Source organism: Dipodomys merriami, unplaced genomic scaffold (genome assembly GCF_024711535.1).
Source record: "Dipodomys merriami isolate MVZ:Mamm:240054 unplaced genomic scaffold, mDipMer1.0.p SCAF_151, whole genome shotgun sequence".
Taxonomy (NCBI): domain Eukaryota; kingdom Metazoa; phylum Chordata; class Mammalia; order Rodentia; family Heteromyidae; genus Dipodomys; species Dipodomys merriami.
Genome location: NW_027202838.1, coordinates 1,146,095 through 1,165,501, shown reverse-complemented (window position 1 = coordinate 1,165,501; position 19,407 = coordinate 1,146,095). Strand labels below are relative to the sequence as shown.

Sequence of the window (19,407 nt, the reverse complement as noted above, 5' to 3'; positions counted from 1 at the left end):
ACAAGTAAGGTGGATGAAGACAGGGACAGAGAGTGCCAGGTAGAAAGGATAGTATGCACACAGGCAAAAGAAAACAGGATGCTTTTAGCAAGGAATGTCAAACTGCTCCCAGGTGATAGAAGAAAACATTTTGGAAGGTCAATAAGACTGAATTTATCTGACACTGCGGGAGAAGCATTTGTCTACCTCATATGCCTCCAAGGCAATTCCTTGCTATGCAAAGACCTTCCCATATAAACCCCAACTCTACCTCTTTTAAGCTCAAGATAAGCCAACCAAGCAGGAGGAGTGGCTCCGATGATTGCAATTCTAGGACTGAGCAGGAGGGACAGGGAGAGACTAATAAATCTGGCTCTCTCATCTTTCCAAAGCCTTTGTAGTCTGAACGCTTTATAGGGTCCTTGTCCATTTACTGTCTTTATCCCCATTATTCCTACTTGGGAAGATACAACACTTTTTAAAGGCAATAGTCAGAACAGAGAAGGAGTTCTGGGGATCAGCTGACACAGACAAGGAAGGAGAAGGTAGAACCAGTCAAGGTAAAAATGCATGAGGAAGCTAAGGGTTTTGTAGATTCAAAATCTAAGGTCATCTCTGAATCACCTCACAAGCTCCAGACCCAAGGTTTCCAAAGCAAAGGAGACAGGGGAAGATAAGTTCAGTGCTAGAGGCGGTAGTTGTAGTTTGAGATTGAAATACTTCACCTACAGTAAGTTCCATATGTACTACGTACATACATTGCTTTACTAATGCTAGAGTAGTTTGACCATGCTTTCCCATTTTAAATCAGGGAAAAATGAGGTCCTGAAGTACTCAACAAACTTCCCAAGGTCACTAAGCCATCAGCTCTGTAAACCTGTGTTCTAGTCTAGACTCAATCAGTGCATTTACCACATCTGTTCCCTCTCCTCTGCTTCTACTAAAGGGAGGAGGGACTTACAGGATACTGAGAACAAGTTCAGGAAAAAGGCTCTCTCTGGAAATGCAGACTCAGGGAATGAGATGAAGCAAAAACACAAGCTAAGACTCAAGAAACCTGGGCCATTGCTGCATGACTTCTTCCTATGGTACAGCTACTCAGGAACTTAGCAGAGGAAAAGTCCCCCTCACCCCCCAGTGGAAACGGGCCAAGCTAACTATCCTGTAGTTGTTCCTGGTCATTTCACATTAGAACCCTGAACCACTTGGGTTCATATTTCTTTTTGTGATCCCTTTTCCAAGCATTCCAGTCTAGGGCCCTCAAACCCAAGGTAGTTTCTCACTCACCCTGGGTCGTGCTGGGGAAGGTCGAGGCCTTTTCTTCACTTCAATCCAGTTCTCAGAATCCAGGTCAGGCAAGCTAGCAGACAAGCCCTTGGGTAGCGTCTTCAGGTTGCTGACCTCCTCTGTTTTGGTTGGCACCGGGGTGACAGCACGGGGAGAGCCAGGAGCTGACTCTGAAGGGTGGGAAGATAAGATCCTCATCTCTCCAGTTTTCATCATCAGACCGGTACTGAAGATGTTTGCCAGAGGATGAGGACAAGAAAGGAGCATCTAGGGGGCTGGGAAGGTGGCTCAGTGGTAGAGCGCTTGCCTTGCATGCCTGAGGCCCTGGGTTTGATTCCCCAGCACCACATAAGCAAAAAGAAAAAAGCCGGAAGTGGCGCTATGGCTCAAGTGGTAGAGCGCTAGCCTTGAGCTGAAGAGCGGAGGGACAGCGCCCAGGCCCAGAGTTCAGGCCCCATGACTGGACCCAAAAAAGAAAGGAGCATCTAGATGCTGGAAGGGTACCTACCTGTTTCCTTTTGGTAGTGCTGGCGGGGAACAAACTCAGGGCAGTTGAGAAGCTGAGAGAAATCAGTCTGTGAATAATCTACGATTGGAGGACCAGGCAGAGGCCACTTCTCAGGCTCTTCCCTCCTACGGACTTTCTCATCAACAATCTCTACCACCTTGCTGTCCTTTAGGGCCTGTGGGGGAGGATGAAGGACAGAAGATGAAGAAGAAAGACTAAGATCTTCAAAAAGATGAACAACTGGGTCCCTAAGAGCTTGGCTAATAGTCCAGGGACAGTAGTCCTATTAAGTATTTGGCACCTTCCTCCACAGACAGGCAGACGTGTGAGATGTCCAAACTTGTACTAGGGTACAAACATCAAAACCAAACCACCCATTAACCCTGTAATTCTACTTCCAGTAAGCCAAGGAATACTTGTACAAAGAGGAAATAGTAACAGTAAGATTTGGACTTAAAGGCCATATATAGAAACACTGTAACAAGGGAAAAAAAAAAACCCTGAAAACAATCTATCTTGTCATCACATTGGCAACTTAAATGGTTCATTCATTCAATGGTGGATCAGACATTTAAAAAGAAAAAAAAAGTTTTTAGGGCACCAATGGTTCATGTCTGTATCCTAGCTACTCAGGTGGCTGAGATCTAAGGATCACGGTTTGAAGCCAGCTTGGGCAGAAAGGTCCCCATGAGACTCTGATCTTCAATTAACCACTCAAAAACCAAAAGTAGAATTAAAGCTCCAAGTGGTAGAGCATTAGCCTTGAACAAAAGAGCTCAGGGACAGTGCCAAGCCCTAAGTTCACACCTTATGACCAACCCAAATAAAGAAAAAGCAAGCACAGATCAGTATGTATTAAATCCCTTTTCTATTTGAATTTTAAGGTAAACTATTTACGGCTGTTATCTGAGAATATGGATAAATTTAAAAACTTTTTGAAATCTTTTAAGTGAATGAAGGAAAGGAAAATTTCAACATGTACTGTTGTTGAGAATGCAAAGGCAAAACCTCTACAAAGGAAATTGGGCAATGTCTAACAAAATTACATATGCATTCACGTTTATTTAGCCATTTCTGCTTCTGAAAACCTGTACCAAAAATACACTGGCAAAAATATGAAAAGCTAACTGCGGATGTATTAATAAAAGACTTGAAACAATTAAAAATGTCTAGTGGGCAACAGTTTAAAAACCCTACAAAGTAGTGTACCACACAATTATAAATAGGATCTGGGTATATGTTCCTATTTTTAACTACTTTGCAGTTACTTCCCAGATACATAAAATGAAAATAAAAAAGAACTCAAATTGGGTGCCAGTGGTTCATACCTGTAATCCTACTCAGGAGGCTAAATTCTAAGGATTAAGGTTCAAAGCCCGTTGGGACAGAAGAGCCTGTCTCCAGTTAATCAGCAAAATATGAAACTCAAGAGGTAAGCCAGCCATGGGGGAGGGGTGTTTGCAAATGAGAGCCAAGTCTTGAGTGCAAGCCCCCAAACGACCTTCCTCTCCCTGAAAAAAGACCTGAAGAATTTATGTGTGGTATGTTGCTTATCAAAGAAAGGGGAAGGATACAAACGTACGGACAGGCATTTGCTTCTATTTTTTCTTTCAAAAAGTATTTTCTTGGGGCTGGGAAGGTGGCTCAGTGGTAGAGTGCTTGCCTTGCATGCCTTGCCTGGGTTCAATTCCTCAGCACCACATACGCAGAAAAAGCCGGAAGTGGCGCTGTGGCTCAAATGGTAGAGCGCTAGCCTTGAGCTGAAGAGCTGAGGGACAGCACCCAGGCCCAGAGTGCAGAGTTCAGGCCTCACAGCCAAAAAAAAAAAAAAAAGTATTTTCTTATTGTATTGAAGCAGGATCTCAAAATGTAAGCCAAGATGTAAACAATGTATGTAAGCCAATGTATGTGTGAATCCGACTGACCTTGACCTTGTGATCCACCTGTCTCCCAAAATTCTGCATTACTAAAGTATGTGCACTACCGGATTTAGCCTATTTTTTGGTTTTGGTCGGCTGGCTTGAACTCAGGACCTGGGCACTTATTGAGACTCCTTTTACTCAAGGCTAGCCCTCTACCACTTGAGCCACAGTCTCATTTACAATTTTCTGGTGGCTAATTGGAGATAAGTCTATGGACCTTCCTGCCTGGGCTGACTTTGAACCCTGATCCTCAGATCTCAGCCTCCTGAGTGGCTATGATTACGAACTCTGATCCTCAGATCTCAGCCTCCTGAGTGGCTAGGATTACAGGTGTGAGCCACTGGGGCCTGGCTTAGTTTTGTTTTAAATGGAAGAATCCAGAAAAGGTTATCTCCTACATAAGGTAAGAAAGAGGAAAAAGTGAAAACAACAGAATTTCAAGTTAGATTTATATTTGTATATTTTGACTCTGAAACTACTGTTTTAGATAAATTAAAAACAAACTAGAAAGATATGGAGGGGGTCAACACATTCAATTCCTAAAACTCAAGCACAAAATGAAATCACTGGGAGAAAATGAAGTGACACTTAAAAAAGAAATGTATTCCTGGGGCTGGGAAGGTGGCTCAGTGGTAGAGTGCTTGTTTTGTATGCCTGAGGCCCTGGGTTCGATTCCTCAGCACCACATAAGCAAAAAGAAAAAGCCGGAAGTGGCGCTGTGGCTCAAGTGGTAGAGTGCTAGCCTTGAACTGAAGAGCTGAGGGACAGCACCCAGGCCCAGAGTTCAGGCCCATGACTGGAAGGAGAAAAAAAAAAGAAAGAAATGTACTCATTACCTAACTTATGTAACTGTAACCTCTCTGTACATCACAATAAAAAATACATCAAGTGGGCGCCGGTGGCTCGTGTATGTAATCCTAGCTACTCAGGAGGCTAAGATCTGAGGATCGTGGTTCAAAAGCCAGCTCAGGCAAGAAAGACCATGAGACTCCTATCTCCAAACCATGAAAACACCGAAGGGGTGCTGTGGCTTAAACAGTAGAGAGCTCGCCTTGAGCTGAAGAGCTGTGGGATATCACCTAAGCCCAAAGTTCAAGCCCCACAACCCACACACACACAAAAAAACAAAAAACCAACAACAAAAAAACACATCAACTTGAAGGCATAACTAAACAAATGATTTCAAATACCTTGAAATTAGTCATCTAAGTTGAAAACAAAAACTTTTCAGAGGCAGTATTTTTATATGAATAAAACGTGTTATTTGCATAATAAATATGTAAAATAAGACATATGAGTAATTATGTTCATGCCATTAGGAATTTCTGGCAGCCAGGCAGCATGGTTCATACCTATAATCCTAGTTACTCAGGAGGCTGAGACCTTAACATTATGGTTCAAAGACAGACCTGGACTTCTTTCAGACTCTCTAATTAGCCACCAAAAAGCCAGAAATAAGAGATGTGATTCAAATAGTGAAGCCTAAGCCTTCAGCAAAAAAGTTCAGGTACTTAAAAGTTCAGGCTCTTAAAAGCCAAAAATCCCCAAAACAAAACAAAACAAAAACAACCAACCTACCAATCAACCAACCAAAAAATTCACTGGTTTTCAGCCCCTAATAAAACATAAGCATGGGGCTGGGAAGGTGGCTCAGTGGTAGAGCGCTTGCCTTGCGTGCATGAGGCCCTGGGTTCGATTCCTCAGCACCACATAAGCAAAAAGAAAGAAGCTGGAAGCGGCGCTGTGGCTCAAGTGGTAGAGCGCTAGCCTTGAGCTGAAGAGCTGAGGGACAGCGCCCAGGCCCAGAGTTCAGGCCCCACGACCAGACACCACCCCCTCAAATAAGCAAAAATAATCAATAGTAGCTTATGAGAGAGAGAACATGAAATAACTATGTAGCATATCATTATCAGATAAAACTTTTTTTTTCTTTTTATAGAGAGTGAATCCAAGGTCTCAAGTGCCCTACTATTTGTGCTACACGTATCCCAGCAAACCTTTAAAAAAAAAAAACGTTTGTTTACTGAATACTTATTGGATACTACATATACAAAAAAAAAGTAGAGTAGAGGAAAGGGGCCTGATAAGAACTGAAGAGGAAAAATTACACTAAGCTTATAAATTCTAGAAGTACAAAATTTCTTCCAGTTTTACTATATAATGAAACTTGCTTGCCAAAAGGAAAACAAGCTACATAGTCTAATAAAAATGATGCATAACATCATGGAATTCCCCAAAATGGCTTATAAAATGCCTGTAGAGCCAGGTGTGGTAGTACACACCTATAATGCAAGCTACTACTCAAGAGGCTGAGATGTAAGGATCATGTTTGAAGCTGGCTTGGGGCAGAAGTTCACAAGACTCTTATTAACCACAGAAAAGCTGTTAAGTGGAGGTTTGCTCAAGCATTAGCCTTTAATGAAAAAGCCTCGTAAGAGCATGAGGTCCTAAGTTCAAGCCCCCGTAACAGCACACATACAAAAAAATTGCTTGAATGGTATAAATAATTTAACTCCACTGGTGGTCAACTGCCTAGCTATACAGTTCCTTTTAAGAAACATCATAGCATTTGCATTAATTAATTAATTAAATTGCATTAATTAATTAAGTCCATTTCTTCATTAAAATCTTCTGTTTTCTCATTTTTGTTGGTTGGTTGTAGAACTTGAACTCTGCACCTGGGCGATGTCCCTCAGCTTTTCAACTCAAGGCGAGCATTTTACCACTTGAGCCACAGTGCCACTTCTGGTTTTCTGGTGGTTTATTGGATATTTAGTCTTATGGACTTTCCTGCCTGGGCTGGCTTTGAACCGTGATCCTCAGATTTTCAGCCTCCTTAGTAGCTAGGATTTCAGGCATGAGCCACCAGCGCCCGGCCTGTTTTCTGTTTTATCTGGTCATCTTCAAGTTTCCTATCTTTATCTGTTAAGCAATTTAGTTTTCACGACTTGTTTTTAATCTTTTTTTAGGCTCGACAATTTCAAAGCTTGCTTTTTTCTTGTCAGTTTCTAATTTTTCTCTAGTTTTGCCCTCAAGTTCTACAAATGTTGTTTCATGCTCACAGGCTCCAATGTTAGCTGAGGAGATGTTATTCTATCACTTCTGCTGGCTCTTGAAATACCGTTTTATCAAAGAACTCTGAAACTACTGTCTTTCCCCCCAATATTATATTGATGTATGAGTCAAACAGCTGCTTTGTTTTAGGTGTCAAAACTGGGGCCTGAACTTAAGAGCCTTGAGTTCTTGCTCAGCTTTACTTGTTCAAGTTTGAACTCGACCACACGAACCCTACCTCCAATCTGCATTTTGCTGGTTAACTTGAGGTAAGAATTAATCTCAGAAATTTGTCTACCTGGGAAAGCTTCAAACTGTGACCCTGAGATCTCAGTCTCCCCACCCCCACCCCCCGCCGGCTTTTCTGCCAGTGCTGGGGCTTGAACTCAGGGCCTAGGTACTGTCCCTGGACTTCTTTTGCTCAAGGCCAGCACTCTACACCATTTGAGCCATAGTGCCACTTTCGGCCTTTTCTGTTTATGTGGTACTGGGGAATCGAACTCAGACCTTCATGCATGCTAGGCAAGCACTCTACCACTAAGCCACATTCCCAGTCCCACTTTTTTTTTTTGTCGGTCGTGGGGCTTGAACTCTGGGCCTGGGCGCTGTCCCTCAGCTCTTCAGCTCAAGGCGAGCACTCTACCACTTGAGCTACAGCGCCACTTCCGGTTTTCTGGTGGTTTATTGGAGATAGGAGTCTCACGGTCTCTCCTGCCCGGGCTGGCTTTGAACCGCGATCCTCAGATCTCAGCCTCCTGAGTAGCTAGGATTACAGGCGTGAGCCACCAGCGCCCAGCCCACTTTTTTTTTTAAAACAAAAACAAATCCAACATTTTATATCATATTTTATTTTTGTGTGTGTTGGTACTGGGGCTTGAACTCAGGACCTCATATTCTCACTCAGCTTCTTTACCCAAGACTTAACACTTGAGCCACACCTACACTATGGCTTTTAAAAAATAATTGTTTTATTGTTATCATAAAGGTAATTTACAGAGGGTTACAGTTCACTTATAGCTTTTTGCTGATTAACTGGAGATAAGAGTCTCCTGAAATTTTCTGCTAGAGCTGGCTTGTAATCTCCCTGGTGCCAGGGAGAGACTCTGAAACTTGAATCTGATCATGCCTCTAGATCACCAATTAACTCATCAAAAGTAGAATTATAAATGAACATGTTAAATGACATTTCTGTCCTGTGAGGAATGCAGTCCTGTACAGGATATACAACCCAATTTGCTTATGTAATAAATCACAAGGAGAAAGAGAGAGAAACTTAAGACATCATGTGAGCTTTATCTGAGTTCAAACCCCAGTACAGACAAAAAATAAAAACAAGTAATGAATGAACACATTCTATTTGGGTCCTGATCTTCACAAACTGGTTTTTTTTTTAATTAAAAAAAAATTTTGGAGTGAATTTGAAACAAACCGGAAATTTGGTGATATTAAGGAACTGTTAGTATTTTTAGGTTGATAATGGTATTGTGGTGGATGAAATGCCAGGCTATTAGGATAATCTGCAAAGTAGTATCAAAGGAATGGAGGAGGGAATAGAATAAAACTCGCTTTAAGTTGATACTTGCTGAAGCTGGTCATGGGTTCATTTTATCATTCTACTTTTGTAAATGACACTTTCTGTAATAAGAGAGAGAAGGAAGGCGGAAGTGAAGATTTATAGCTAAACCTTGGTGATTTAACCGGTTAATTAGGAGGGAGACTTTTCTGGTGTTTCTGCTTAGAGGAAAGCTCCAGCCCCATAATTAAGGACCCTTTCTTTTTTTCCCTTGCACCCTAGTCCCAAGGGGTGAGACATACCGCAAAGATGAGTGAAATGTCAGTGGTTAGGGCCTGCACACGGTGGAAGGAAGCAATAAGAGTGATGGGAAGGAAACCATCAGCATCCATTTTCCGTCTCAAGAAGAAGTCTCGCTCTAAATTGTCCACGCTGAAGTAGTATTCACTATGTGAAGGGGAGAAGAGGTGTCACTGAGGGACCGCTGATGCTTTCTTTGTCAGCTATCTACCCCAGCAATCTCATAGCCTTTCACCTGCAGTCCCGCAAAGGACTACACAGAAGATGGTATCCCCTTTTTTTTTTTTTTTTTTTTGGGTCCGGTCATGGGGCCTGAACTCTGGGCCTGGGCGCTGTCCCTCAGCTCTTCAGCTCAAGGCTAGCACTCTACCACTTGAGCCACAGCACCACTTCCGGCTTTTTCTTTTTGCTTATGTGGTGCTGAGGAATTGAACCCAGGGCCTCTGGCATGCAAGGCATGCGCTCTACCACTGAGCCACCTTCCCAGCCCCGATGGTATCCCTTTTATTACTCCCCTACTTGGGTCAAATTACTTCTGCTCAGTCCTTGGCCATGACGAGTAAACCCTTTATCCTTAAAATCCAGACCCCATGTTGTCGACCACTTTCTCTTCTAAAACACAATTCTGCATTACAATGATATATTTTCCCTTGGCTCTTCCTTTCAACTATAGAAGTTATTGGAGTGACTTAGAGCACAGCTTTTGCAATGAGAAAAGAAACGGACTCAAATCTCTGTTTTGTTACTTCCTAGCTGTGAGACTGGGAAAGTTACTGGGCCTGTTTGCTTGACTATAAAATGGGGGCGAAAGACCCAGCATGTAGGAATTCTGCAGTTAAAAACTACAGGATTAAACATGATAATGCCTGTAAAGCCCTGAACGTGGCCAATAGTGAGGACTCAGTAAATGTTTGCTAGCATTCAGACAATGCTGTCATCACAACTGGAGCACAGAAAGGAGTAGATTCCAGTCATTTCCCCTCTGTGCTAGTGGTAGTTTCTAATTTAAGTAAATATGGTTTTATTTCTGTCACCAACAAAAATTATAAAAAGTTCGCTGGAACTAAGACGAGTTGCCTGTGATTTTTGGCAGTTGCCACCAGGGAGTACAACTACTGCTAGCATGAAAAGATCCTGTACAGCCCTTCCACTACCAGCTACGGCCCTCTGACAGCCTTTAAGATCTCATTAACGCTGAGGAAGCTTCTGGATACTCACATCTGGCGTTTGATGTAGTCTTTGAGTAACTCCTGGTCCACACTGTAAAGCTCAGTACTACTGACATTGTCAAAGTAGTAGGTGATGTTGTTCATGTACTTGGGGGTACGAGGCCCCTCAGTACCATCAAATTTTCGGTAGCCAAACTGGTAGTCAAAATGGGCTATGGGAAGAAATGGGTGTTGTAAGAAAGAGAACACCTCTGCCCACTACCCCCTGCCACACTCCCTCAAGACATCCCGGAGCCCAAAGGGGCCTCACGTACTTCGAGTGCCACCCCGTCCACGTCCCCGTCCACGACCACGCCCCCGTCCACGGCCACGGAAGGAAGCCCGCGCCCCACCAGCCCCATCACTCTTCACACTCGATGTCTCATCCTGGTCGTGCCAGGCAGGCTCCGGTTTGGTCTCTGGTTGCCAGGCTGGGGTGGGGGGGGCCACAGACACAGGCATGTAGGTGGCAGGCTCAGACCCTATAGGGAAAGGGGGCACTGGGTCAGGCCTGAGGGTATCCCCATGTTCAGACCCTCCACAGTGGGCAGTACATACCTTTCATCTCCCCACGGTTAGCAGATGTGTGTCTCGGCTCCTGTGGGCGAGTGGGGCGCGAGGCCAATTTCTCTCTGGGTACTTCAGGCTTCATGTCTATTTGCAATGGAACCCACTTGTGTTTGTTCCCTGGGGATGGTACGGGCAAATGAGAAAGCCTTCAGAGTGGCCTAACCCACTTAATTAATCTATTTTCCTGGACTGGGGCACAAATTCCAGTTTGGGGATCCTGGGCAAATTTCTTTCCTTCATACTGGACCCCCTTTTTCATCTCTAAAATAAAAAAAAGGCCAGTGGTCCTCGGTGTGATGGAGATTCCTAACTGACTTCAAAAATCACCTTCTGGGGCCAGACACATGGCTGCCCAAAACAAATACTTTCTAAACTCCTAAGTTTTTGTTTGTTTGGTTTTTTTTTTTTTTTTTGGTTGGTCATAGGGCCTGAACTCTGGGTCTGGGCGCTGTTCCTCAGCTCTTCAGCTCAAGGCTAGCACTCTACCACTGGAGCCACAGTGCCATTTCTGGCTTTTTCTGCTTATGTGGTGCTGAGGAATCAAACCCAAGGCCTCATGCATACAAGGCAAGCACTCTACCACTGAACCACCTTGCCAGCTCATAAGAGTTCTCTTAAAGCTCTCGCTGCTTAAGAGAGAAAGTGAAGCCCAATCTAGGTAGAGGGCCTAAAAGGAAAAGAGCTACCCTTCCTGCTACCTATAGCAGGAAATAGGGAGCCATCTTGAATGCTAAAAAGGCTAACACTGAAGGCAAGATGAAAGGAATTAGAATTGCTACATAAAGCCCAGCTATTCTATGAGAAGTATGCATACTTCATTTAAATCATTTATGGTACATCTTTAATAATGGGGTAGCCAAACCTGTATCCCTATCATTTTGGCAAGTTTCTAGAAACTCCTAGAGTAATATAAATCTTGTTTTTAAGAGCAGCCGATGTACGGATGAGAAAGACAACTGCTGTCCCCCCACAGTGGCCTACAGCAACCAGCTACCCATTTCCGGGAAGAATCCTCCAGCAGCCCTCCGGAGTTGACATTTCACAGTTCTCCCAAGTCCTACTCACCTTTCTTTTTCTGTCCACCTCGCTGGCAGTCTTCATCCCCATTCTTTTCCTCTCCTGATTCGTCTGACTTGGTTTTGGGGCTCTCCTTACTATCGCTCCCCTCTCCTTTCTCCTGTTCTTTCATGTCCTTCTTTGGAGGCAGCTTACGAGTCGGCTGAGGTTTGTGGGTCTGTGGCTACAGCAAGAAGACAAATGGAGTGTGTATGTGAAGCCACTTGGGACAGAAGGGAGGGAGGTAGTAAGTAGGAAGACAGGCACAGAAGTTCCAGCCTGTGATGAAAAACTCCCTTCTCCCATGTGATTCTCTTACAGGAAGCACAATCACACAGGCTAAGATAAACTTGTCTCTCTAGCAAACACCTGGGGCCCAATGTTACTCTCTACAACAAGGATTATTACTACTGTGTTATATTCATAGTCAGTGGGATGGAAGAAATGCTGGCCCTGGCCTGTCTGTACCATCTCTAAAATAAGGATTTCACTAATGAAGTGGCCAGTCAGCGAACAAAGGATTCAGGCCACCAGCTCAGAACAAAAGTACTGAAATGAGAACTGACCAGGCCCCTCTCTGATGGGGTCCGAGAGAGCTGTATAAGCTATAGGTCTGTTCTCAGGCTAATATCCACCTTTTTATTTCACTCAGAAATCTAAGTGCTTTGATGAAGAACTACAACACACTTAAGTTCCAATCTGCACTGAGCCAGCAAGGGCTAGTCTCATCTGTGAAAAAACTGTTATAAAAGGACCCATTTCTGAGTCACTAACAGGGTGAAAAGAGATAATAACTAGATGGTACTTGGCAGTCCCTGACACAAACACAGGGTAATTCCTAGCCATTTTACTATTGCTTCAATGTTGCCTGATTGTATTCATAACTGCCCCCCCCCTTTTTTTTGGTCATGGGGCCTGAGCACTGTCCCTGAGCTCTTCAGCTCAACGCTAGTGCTCTACCACTTGAGCCACAGCGCCACTGTGCTGAGGAATTCAACCCCAGGCCTCATGCATGCAAGGCAAGCACTCTACCACTGAGCCACCTTCCCAGCCCTCCACCCCCATTTTTTGAGATAGGTTTTACTTTGTTGCCCAGCGTCTCCAATTGCCCCCCCCCTTTAAAAACAACAACATAGCTAAGATCAAATACACTAGAAGCCTCCAAATGCAAATGTGTTTATGTTGACTGAGTTCATGTCTACCCACACTCACCTGCACACTTTTGTGGGCTATCTCTCCAGGTGTGGGCCAGTTGATTGCATCTCCAAAGTCACCAACCTGTAAGGCACATTCTATGAAGGCCCCAGGGGAATCCTGCTTCCCATCTTCAGCCCCTCACACAAGGACCATGTCTACTGAGCCGGGATGTCCATTAGCACCATCCACACACTAGAACCCAGAAAGGGCCTTCCCTGCTGTTCAGAAAAATCGAGCAGCCCAGCAGCAATCACTAACACAGGAAGAGGGTACCACCCCAGTGAGTCTACAGGGGCTGCCCAGCTGTCATCCTCACTTACCTTGCTGCCTTTGCGTTGCTTGGGAGCCGCAGCCCTTACCACCTTGGCTGGAGCAGAATGCTCTGTGGTAAGAAAGGAAAGAAGAAATGACTGCAGAGTCTATGAGCAGAACCACCTCCAGCCAGGTCCTCACCCTTACTATTCTCATCCTATCAAACAACCTACAGGTTCTCAGAAGAGGAAGCCATAGTGGATAAAGGAAAGATGTGTGCTCAAACATCAGTAGTGATTTTGACATCTCCTTCCTGAAGGAACTATGGAAAGTGACATACAAAACCCTAAGATCAGGCGGGGCGCTGATGGCTAGGATGTAATCCTAGCTACTCAGGAGGCTGAGATCTGAGGATCACGGTTCAAAGCCAGCCCAGGCAGGAAAGTCCCTAAGACTCTTATCTCCAATTAACTACCAGTAAACTGAAGTAGCACTGTAGCTCAAGTGGTAAAGTGCTAGCCTTTAGCTGAAGAGCTCAGGGACAGCACTGAGGCTCACCAGAGGTCAAGCCTCATGACAGACCCAAAATAACAACAACCACCACCACCCCTCTAAGACTCCACACTCCAAGGAGAACCCTGATGGAGTTATAAGTCCATACTCTCTGGTAGGCAATGAAGTCCATGGACCACAGAAGGCTAAGCTGAGTTTCCAACAACCTATGGTAAATTGGAATAGAGAGCCTTTCTCCTTGCAAAGAAGTGGCTAGACTCCCATTTGACTCAACAGCTTTACCTTTTAATATTCATTTTAACAATATAAATGAGACAAGAGATATATACAAAGATATCTAAGTGCTATTCATTACTTAAAAAACTGAAAAGTAGGTATATTCAACAATAATAAACTGGTTAAACTAAGATTTATCCATTATATTTTTAGTAAGGATCTCTGCTGATATAAAAAGACATAAAAGAATAGTGACAAAAGAATCCATTTCTATAAAATAAGCACACACACATTCATAGTACAAACCCTGGAAGGATATAAGTATCAGGAACAAAGTATATTTACAGAAGTTTAATTTTTTTTTTTTTTTTTTTACAATTATAGGTTTTCTTTTTGGTGCCAGTACTGGGACTCTAACTTAGGGCCTGGGTGCTGCCCCTTAGTTTTTCCACTCAAGATTGGTGCTCTACCACCTGAGCCACACCTCCATTCCAGCTTTTTGCTGGTTTATTGGAGATAAGAGTTTCACTGAGCAACAGGCTGGTGGTTGGTTCACACCTGTAATGCTAGCTACTCAAGAGACAGAGATCTGAGGATCACCATTCAAAGCCAACCAGGGCAGAAAGTCTCTCTGAGGTGCTTATCTCCAGTTAACCATCCAAAAACCTTAAGTAGAGCCGTGGCTCAAAGTGGTAGAGCACTAGCCTTGAGCAAAAGGGCTTAGGGATGGCACCCAAGCTGAGTTCAAGCCCCATCATCAATAAAAAACAAACAAAAAAAAGAGTCTCACTGACTTTCCTGCTTGGGCTGGTTTCAAATTGAGATACGTAGATCTCAGCCTCCTGAGCAGGGAGGACTATAGGCATGATCCATTGGCACTTGGCAATACAGGCTTTTTGTTGTTGTTGGTGGTGGTTGTGGGGCTTGAACTCTGGGCCTGGGCACTGTCCCTCAGCTCTTCAGCCCAAGGCTAGCACTGTACCATTTGAGCCACAGTGCCACTTCTGGTTTTCTGAGTCGTTTATTGGAAATAAGTCTCACGGACTTTTCTGCCCTGGCTGGCTTTGAACTGCAATCCTCAGATCTCAGCCTCCTGAGTAGCTAGGATTACAGGTGTGAGCCACCAGCACCCGGCCAGGCTTTTAGCTTAGGAGGAAAAAAAAAGCAAATGTTTTACCAAGCAGGTCTGAAAAATTAAATTTACTAGCACAAAGCTGGACACAAAGCTTTTCAAATCATTGGCCTTTTAAATTTCTTTTTAACTGAAATTTCTTCCAGGCCAGGTGTCAGGAATCCTAGCTACTCGGGAGGCTGAGCTCAAGCTAACAGACAACACTACCAGCACAAAGGTACACACAAAATTAAAACCTTTCAAAACTGAGAAGGGTCAGATATTGTGATCACTCCATCTAAAATTTTGTTCTTCAGACATGAAAATGGAAATGGTGAAGTATTCAATCTCTGATCACTGCAAGGAAGCCTGCCTGCCATATAGTTAGTCCCCATTTCCTAATTCCAGCATTAGTCCTAAGCAGGGCAATGTGGCTAGTCTGTATATATTCTTTAATTAGTTCAAAAGAAGATTTTTTTAAATCCCATACCCTAAGGTCCCCATGTGCCAAGAACCCATGGGGCTGCTCTATTCTTGATCTGCTTCTAGAATCTCAGGAAGCTTCAGGCAAGGTGAACAAAGTCCTTTGAGTGGCAGAAAAATCTATTAAAACCCATAAGGAGGCCGGGCGCTCGTGGTCATGCCTGAAATCTTAGTTACTCAGGAGGCTGAAATCTGAGGATCATGGTTCAAAGGCAGATCAGCAGGAAATCTGTGAAATTCTTACATCCAATTAACTAGCAAAAAAGCCAGAAGTGGAGCTGTGGGTCAAGTGGTAGAGTGCTAGCCTTGAGCAAGAAAGCTCAAGGACAGTGCCCAGGCCCTGAGTTCTATCCCCAGCATTAGCACAAAAGACAAATAAACATAGGGAGCCTCTGGAGAACTCAGGAAGGCTGTGATGAACTGCTATCAGCACTGCAGGAGCTACAAAAAAGACAAGGCTTCTGACTTAATCACACATCACTCTGTGCTCCTTCTTAGCCCCCTACCGTGTGCATGTGTGTGTATGCCATGTGTGCACATGCATATGCCACACAGGGGGGGGGGCAGTAAAAAGGAATACAGGTCCATCTGGGTTTGGTATCTGAAACTTTTTTTTTTAGTCTGGTCGTAGGGCCTGAATCTGGGCCTGGACGCTGTCCCTTAGCTCTTCAGCTCAAGGCTAGCGCTCTACCACTTGAGCCACAGCGCCACTTCCAGTTTTTTTCTTTTTTTGCTTATGTGGTGCTGAGGAATCGAACCCAGGGCCTCATGCATGCAAGGCAAGCGCTCTACCACTGAGCCACCTTCCCAGCCCCGGCATCTGAAACTTTTAATGAAAGCCAATTTCTGTGTAGGCACCAATCTCTATGTTGAACATCCAACCAAATTATAGGTAAGTCCCTTCCTCCCACCTCTGATTTCTGAAACCTGTATCTGCCAGCACCGATCCAATCCAGCTCAGGAAACACTGTCCGCTTGCCTCCCTTACCTCAAACAGCTTAGAATGTTAGAGCAATAAACATAAATACTGTTTCATAGACAGGAAAATGAGGCTGCAAATGAGGAAGGGTCTTCCTTGGGACTGGCTCTAAGAGCAGGATAGGAGCCAGAAGCCTCCAATCCCTTCCCAATGCTCCTACCAGTTCATTAGTATGAATTCCACAGGGCTGAGTAGTTCCCATGCACCTGTTGGAGGTTGGAATGGGTCTAAATCCTTTATAATTTTAGGGCACTGTCTTGCTTTTTCCAATTAGTGACAAAATATGGAATCAGGCCAAGGCAGGGTCCAGGATTCCAGAGGAAGGATGGCAGATACAGATCCTACATGGGTAGGATACCTCAGCTAAAGCGTATCAGGGGCTAAAAGGTACCTGGAATAGGAAGAAAAGTGCTTTCTGTCTCACAGGACAATTGTTAGCTAAAAGCCAGTACTGACTCTAGCTCTAGGGGGCCAAAGGACTTCCCAAACATACACATGCATTTGCTAAGAGTGAGGCTTATCAGCGGGCACTGGTGGCTCATGCCTGTAATCCTCACTACTCAGGAGGCTGAAATCTGAGGATGGCAGTTTGAAGACAACCCAGGCAGGAAAGTCTGTGAGACTCATCTCCAACTAACTAGCAAAAAAGCTGGAGCTGGAGTTATGCCTTAGCATAAATGCTCAGGGATAGGGCCCCCCACTCAGTGGTACCCCAACCCATTAAAAGAAAAGTGTAGCATATGAGAATTTCTATGTGAAGTGGATTGAGTTTGGAGGAGGTGGAGGCTTTTTCCTGAAGCTATACCTACATGGGAAGATTATTTTCACTTAGGTTACTTTTTTGTAGCAAGGAACAGGAGCTAATCCACACCTGCTGCTGGGGTAAAAAAGGGGAAAAAAAGCACAGAAGGTGGGTTCTGAGGTATGGCAGGGAAGAGTGATGATTCAGACAGTGGGAACAGGATAATGTTGCCCATGTAAGGAAGCTGACTACACAGCCTTAACCATCCCAAGGCCATCTCTCAGAGCCTTTCAAGTGTGTCACACCCCTTTCTTCCAACATTCTGTAGGAAAGCCAGAAGGGCCACAATGACACACTTCACTATGGGCTTAGGTTGTAGTCCCTACATATTCTGTCCCTTGCAGAACCCCTTGAAATTTAGGTCTCTGTAAAAATGGACACTGCCTTGTAGATCTGCTGGGACACTGAAAGAGAGTCCACTCAGTAAGAGTGCCTACGCACACTTGGAATGCTTAACACATCCTAAGCATTACAATTCCAATTCACAAAAGAAGCTTAGTATTTCCAAGTGTGCTTCATGCTGGGAGGGACAACAGATTAACAATCTTTCAACCTGAGAGAAAATAGAAGACAGTTGAAAAATAAGTCCTAGGAATCAACTGGCTCCATTCTCCCAATTCAGACCACAAATGAGGTCCTTCACAGGTTGCCCTCCAGACAGAAGATGGCTAGACTCCAGGGCCAATGTCCCCCAGGAAAGAAGAAAATGTCAGGACTCTGTTGTTTGAAATGGGGAAAGAGGAGGGAATTTACCATAGTGCTCCCTCTCCCCCAGGGAAGCATTGGCATAAAGTTCTAGTTTGCTAGAGAGGAAAGAATATAGGGAAATCCTAGTGCTTCCTTCCAGTTGAAAATCATTCACATTGCAGTATCTCCAGTTTACCAAAGGAACTAAACCTGATACAAGTATTTTCTATATTGTCCTGTTCTAGAAAGATTCTAAGATTTCTGACTTTTTATTTATTTACTTATTATTTATTTATTTTTGGTTGGTCACAGGACTTGAACTCTGGGCGCTGTCCCTGAGCTCTTCAGCTCAAGGCAAGCACACTGGCACTAGAGCCACAGCACCACTTTGGGTTTTCTGGTGGTTAGCTGGAATGGCACAGACTTTCCTGCCCGGGCTGGCTGAGATCCTCAGATCCTCAGTCTCCTGAGTAGCTAGGATTTCGGGCGTGAGCCAATGGCACCTGACTTGCTGACTTTTTAAACCGAAAGCTACCTAAAGGGAACCCCGCACGTTTACTTTGGAACTAGCATTATCTCCTAGAGACTGGCATCTGACAGGATGCTGGGCTTAGATTTGTTCACCAGCCTGCTGCCTTGTTGACCTGGCCCCAAGGTCGACCTCTCAGGAGACCACTCAGATCCCAAGTGTGGCAAAGTTCCTCTGCTAGATTGCTCTCACTACATATGGTAAAGATTCTGTTACTTAATCTTTAAAATAACATTGAATTAATTCCTTTCACTGTTCCCATTTTATAAATGGGGAAATCAAGCTACGTGCTAGGATGGCTATTTGCCAACGTCACAGTCTGTAAAGCATTAAAACAGGATCTGAAGTCACTCATTCTAACTCTAAAACTTACGTTACGTCCCTAATCTCTAGGAGGAGGTGGAAGGAAATCTAAGGAGCCCAAGCTATTACCACCTACTTTACTGTGGCCAATGGAGCACTCTCAAGAGCAAGGCTCCCTAAGGTCACAGAGCTGGGCAGATGCCACTAGTGGGAGCAAATGCCGGTTATCAGTCAACCTCCTCCCCCTTACCACACACATGTACAGAGGCAAGTGAAACTCACCTAGCACATCCTGCTGGATTCCCTAACTCCAGTGCCCTAGTGGCCCCAGACTGAAAAAGGCATTACTTCCAGGTCTAACTACAACAATTACTCTATTATAGACTCTGCCCCAGGGAGGTTCCTCAGCCACACCAGGACCAGAAAACAGAGCTGCTGTAGGGGGTGGGGTGTCCAGCCCACAAGGATTCTGCCCCCCCCCCCCAGCCTTCCTGGATGGGGATTTGGCAATCACACAGGAGGGTACCCACCTGTGCCTGTTCCTCCCAAGGCAGCCCGGGGATGGGGTATAGTCCAAGGGCAGCTTGGAGATCAACAGGACTTTTGTCCTATCTCCATATACCCCCCCCCCCATCACCTCCTAGGCAGGAACATTTTTCTACATAATAAGGAAGAATGCTGGTTAACTCTCCTCACCTTTTTCACTTGTTTTTGCAGTTGCAGTTGCTGCCACTTTTCAGAAGCCTCTCTCTTCCCATCCCTCCCACCAGATTTTCTCCAGACTTGCAGATGAAACACAGGACACTCTGGGGAAGAGTGAGCTGAGAGGCTGTTAGATCATCTTGAGGCCCCACTGAATAGTAGCTGCAGATCAGGCAGCAGCCATCCAGGGAGTGCAGAGTCTCCTGGGCATTGGAGGAGGGGCAGAGGGCGGGCCA

General features: G+C 44.6%; 1 protein-coding gene across 2 annotated transcripts in view; it reads right to left on the bottom strand.

Moving 5' to 3' along the window:
• Larp1 (La ribonucleoprotein 1, translational regulator) overlaps positions 1-19,407 on the bottom strand; it is a 70,024-nt gene that overhangs the window by 19,474 nt on the left and 31,143 nt on the right. Inside the window, exons 2-10 of one of the 2 annotated variants that reach the window (XM_070022655.1) lie at positions 12,915-12,976; positions 12,610-12,675; positions 11,407-11,581; positions 10,330-10,458; positions 10,047-10,253; positions 9,782-9,944; positions 8,566-8,710; positions 1,775-1,949; positions 1,267-1,436 (exon numbers count right to left, since the gene is read on the bottom strand). In XM_070022655.1, coding sequence (XP_069878756.1) covers positions 1,267-1,436; positions 1,775-1,949; positions 8,566-8,710; positions 9,782-9,944; positions 10,047-10,253; positions 10,330-10,458; positions 11,407-11,581; positions 12,610-12,675; positions 12,915-12,976 — 1,292 coding nt within the window. The remainder of the gene's footprint in view (positions 1-1,266; positions 1,437-1,774; positions 1,950-8,565; positions 8,711-9,781; positions 9,945-10,046; positions 10,254-10,329; positions 10,459-11,406; positions 11,582-12,609; positions 12,676-12,914; positions 12,977-19,407) is intronic. The other variant, XM_070022656.1, reaches the window with a different exon arrangement.